Raw genomic sequence first — 4220 nt, 5'->3', positions numbered from 1 at the left:
TTAGTGACAAATTAGTGACTATATATATATATATATATATAAATATTCTTAATTTGTCAAATTATCTAATGAGTTCGTTTGAGAAAAGATAATTGTTATGTATTGTGGTTTTAACATAAAGAATATATATATAGATATATTGTAATTGCAATATTCAAAACAGGCAGATTGCCTCTTAAGTATGAAAACCTTTTAATTTTTCGAGTTGATCTTATGCTGTCAGCAGATGCGTGACTGAAATTGTGGATGTTCTGATGCAATGACAAGCATCTGTCAATTTATCCACAGTTCTCCACCCCATCTTCCATGTGACTTATTGAGGCTGCATCAGGAAAACGTACATAAGCTCTGCTTTCTGCCATAAGTTTAAAGTTTCTTGTTGATGGTCATTGCTTTTAGCTTTGCTACAATGAAGTTGGAAGCCTCTGTTAATTATAATGTACACACTACCAACAGTTGTTATTGATCGACATATTGGAGGCATTAATGCCAAATTGTTTGCTGGTGTTCCAGGCAGGATTCACGATCGTGTAGGTGCTTGAGTTGTAGAACACCTACCATTTTCACACCGTTTTGAACAAGATGGATTTTTGGCTCCATTTAGACGATTCTGTACTTGAGTCTTTACTTCTGATACTTGGAATGTCACTGATGTCTTTAGCAGCCAGTAAAATATTAATAGCTTTCATTTTTCTCAATGTTCATCAAGTGAATGGACTTTTAGTGGGGTCAACTTCCACTGTTCGTATTACTTCTCAGTTTCTTGATACTTAGGTTGGTCATTGGTGGTTATTGGAAATTTGTGTATCTTTTTAATGTAATGGCTTTTAAGTCCGGTTACAAGAAGTTTCAGAATAATTGAAATCTCGTATTTTCTGAAAACCAATCTAGCAGCACAACAAAGTCTTGAATATTGAATTCCTTAGTTTTTTTGTTGATGTTTTTGTTACACTTAAATTCATGCTTCAACAAGCTCTAGTACCAATTAAATCTCTAGATTGTGGTAACTGTGATACTAGCTCAATATGTTTTAGAATTAAACAAAGTTTTAGATTTTTTACGTTAACAATGAAATTTTATTGCAGCCCTGTCACTGAAGGAGCGTACAGTTTTGCAAACTATGGTATCACTAATGCTATAGGAGTAATTGCCTTTGGTAAGCTTATTTTTTTCTTATAAGCTACGTATGTTATCTAGATTCGAAAATACTAAATCTTTACAAAATTTGTTTTCTACTTTCGCAATGATAAAAATATCCAATTTTTAAAAAACTGTGTAATCAAAAAGACTAAGTATTTTTTAATACTTGCAAGTTGTTAAATAAGCATGATTGTTTGTTGTTATGTTATGAACTATTACATTTGTATGTATTCATCCATGGGCGTGGAACTAAAAATACAGTGCATGTGTAAAAGCGTTATTAATAAGTTTTTCAGAAAAACACAGTGCATATGTAATATCAATAATCATGAAAACAGTAGAAAGGTTTTCAACACAGTATTTTTCTACATTAAAGAAAGTATTTCAATACATAGTAGATAACTGTAATTTTTAGTACTGTGCTTCTTGTCTCAACTGAATGTTTGGAATAAATTATACAGTTTAATATAATATGGTTATTAAGATGGTCTTAATTGAACAAGCCCCAAAATACAGTGCAGCAACTTTTACTCTAAGTACCAACAAATAAAATGCTATTTTTTTTTTTTGTATATTCATTGAGAAGAGAGAATAAACTTTAGTTTATAATAGTTATTTATATATATATATGCGTAGGATATTTTAAACAATAGTTCACATTTGTATAGTTTTATTGTTAAAGTGGTATTTTGTACAGTTTCAATATATCTGTGGTTTACTTTATTTGTCAGCATACATGTGCCATCACAATTCTTTCCTGTTATATGCTGCTTTGGAGAACCCCTCACAGAAACGATGGAATCAGGTGACCCACATCAGTATCAGTGCTGCTTGCATGATGATCTTGGTCTTTGGAATCTGTGGCTATGTCACTTTCACAGGATTTAGTCAAGGTATTTCTAATTTAATATAGGATACTTCTGTATGTTGCGTTTGACAACAGATCAAAACGAAAAATTTTATCTACACAATGTGTAAAGAACCTCAACCTTTTTTGGTGTCAAGTGCACACCTGCGTGTGAAATTTCAAAATATTTGTAAAAATTAGAATTCTGTGTTTCAACGATGTTTACTCGGTGATATTTTAGAATTGATATTTTATGTTCTAACATTCATTATGTGAAATTTGCGAAAAAGTTCAAACTTGAATTTTTGCACAGCTCCAAGAAGTTTTGCCTGTAAACAGTACACTTATTGATTTTATTTTCTTATATTCCACAAGATTTCATTCCTCCAAATTTTTTTCTCTTAAATTATAACACTTGTTTGAACATTTTCTTGTACAATAAGACATCAGGTAAGCTTAGTTAGGCTTAGAGAGTATACTAGATGATGGTAGAATATTGTGATGACTCAAACGTAACTCAACTCCTTATCTATTCAAAATTATTGTTGAGTTTATCATATTACAGCAACACATATAACTAAAAGAAATTATTATTTATCGAAAATAAAGTATATTTATTAGATTTCAACCAAGAATATTCTTACCTAGTATGACATATATATATATATATATATATACCGTGAAGTTGTTAGGTTAAGAATAAACATATAATATTGGAATGTATTTGTATTCAGTTAAAGTGCCATTAATCTACTTGAACTTTTACAGCTATTTTGAGAAACACTAATATTTTTATACAGGCGATCTTCTAGAAAATTACTGCATGGATGACGATTGGGCTAACGTTGCACGTTTACTATTTACCATAACCATAATGCTGACTTATCCTATTGAGTGTTTTGTTACGAGAGAGGTATGGTCTCTTTTTTTTTTTTTTTTGTTGTAATAAGAAGTATTTTCTATTACTTGTACAGAAAACTGTAATAATAGACACAAATGGGTCAAGTTTTTTATCCTTGTATAAGTTATAGCATGTACTTGCATGGTGTAATAATGATGTATGGATAAATATATATCCCACCTCCTCAGATAAATGTTTGAAAGAGGAAATTATGAACATGTTCTTTTGTGTGATTGAGCAGGTAAAATGTCAAGAACGAATCTACTCCAGGTGAATCCCTTTCTTTGACATATTGAATAAATTCTGTTGGTTTTCCTATACTGTTTCTCTTCTATTTGAATGCTTTTGTTTTATGTCTTTATATTTGAAATATGTTAACATAGATATATTTATTTGTGTTTATGTATTTCAGATTCACATCTTTTAAAATATGCTCTGATGTAAGTTATAATTAACACTGTAGACTGTCTTTCATGGTTTGTATGGTTATTATAATGGACACGTGTAAGTTCAGTTAATGTACAGTATAATGAACTTTAATTGAAATAGTCGATAATTAGTCTTAAGTAATGAAAAATTGAATAGATAAATAAATTTTTCAAAATTAATAAATAGTAAACAGAAAATACAAGTAACTGTGTGAATAGCATGATGTTTTTAGTTGTCTCTTACATGCCTTAGTGAACTTATATGTTGTTAATTTAGTCCAATCTGTTTTATGATTAACCACTCGTCAATGAGTTGTACTGGTCTGGGGGAACTCCATTCGTCATCGGTAACCCCAAACAAAACAAAAAATATAACTAGGCTTCTTATAGTGGTCAAAATTACTTTTATTATCTCACACAGCTTCTTTAATGAATAATTGAGAATGATATATAAGTAACATCAATGATACTTATCTTTCAGATCCTATATAAAAATATTTTCACTTTGTCAAATAAAACACAACTAAAAACATGTTGTTTGCTTCACAGAGCTTCACAACAGCTCAACTGTTGGTATTGAAGTTATAAAAGTTCTGGGGAACTCCGCCCCTCCCTAAAAATAATGTTACAAATAAAATATTTACATTAAGCTCCAGAACAATTCCAAGGCAGTCGGTAAGAGTAGAAAATCCAAACGTAGTAGCAACAATCAGAACAGTAACAACCGAGTGTCTCAGCATGGACGATGGTTGACTACTAGCAAAGAAAGCAATTTCCACCACCTACAAGTAAATCTGTTCTTTAGTAAATGTTCAGGCTTTCCATATTTCATAAGAAACATCTCGACAATTTCTTAGAATTTGCTTCATGCACTGTACAAGACCTCACCACTGAAGGTAATAAT

General features: G+C 30.6%; 1 protein-coding gene across 1 annotated transcript in view; it reads left to right on the top strand.

Moving 5' to 3' along the window:
- Positions 1 to 4220, top strand: part of LOC106465494 (putative sodium-coupled neutral amino acid transporter 11) — a 32132-nt gene that overhangs the window by 24679 nt on the left and 3233 nt on the right. Inside the window, exons 11-13 of the mRNA XM_013925722.2 lie at positions 1086 to 1156; positions 1872 to 2033; positions 2788 to 2900. Coding sequence (XP_013781176.1) covers positions 1086 to 1156; positions 1872 to 2033; positions 2788 to 2900 — 346 coding nt within the window. The remainder of the gene's footprint in view (positions 1 to 1085; positions 1157 to 1871; positions 2034 to 2787; positions 2901 to 4220) is intronic.

The sequence above is a fragment of the Limulus polyphemus genome, unplaced genomic scaffold (genome assembly GCF_000517525.1).
Source record: "Limulus polyphemus unplaced genomic scaffold, Limulus_polyphemus-2.1.2 Scaffold1961, whole genome shotgun sequence".
Taxonomy (NCBI): Eukaryota; Metazoa; Arthropoda; class Merostomata; order Xiphosura; family Limulidae; genus Limulus; species Limulus polyphemus.
This window is presented reverse-complemented; position numbering and strand designations above follow the sequence as displayed.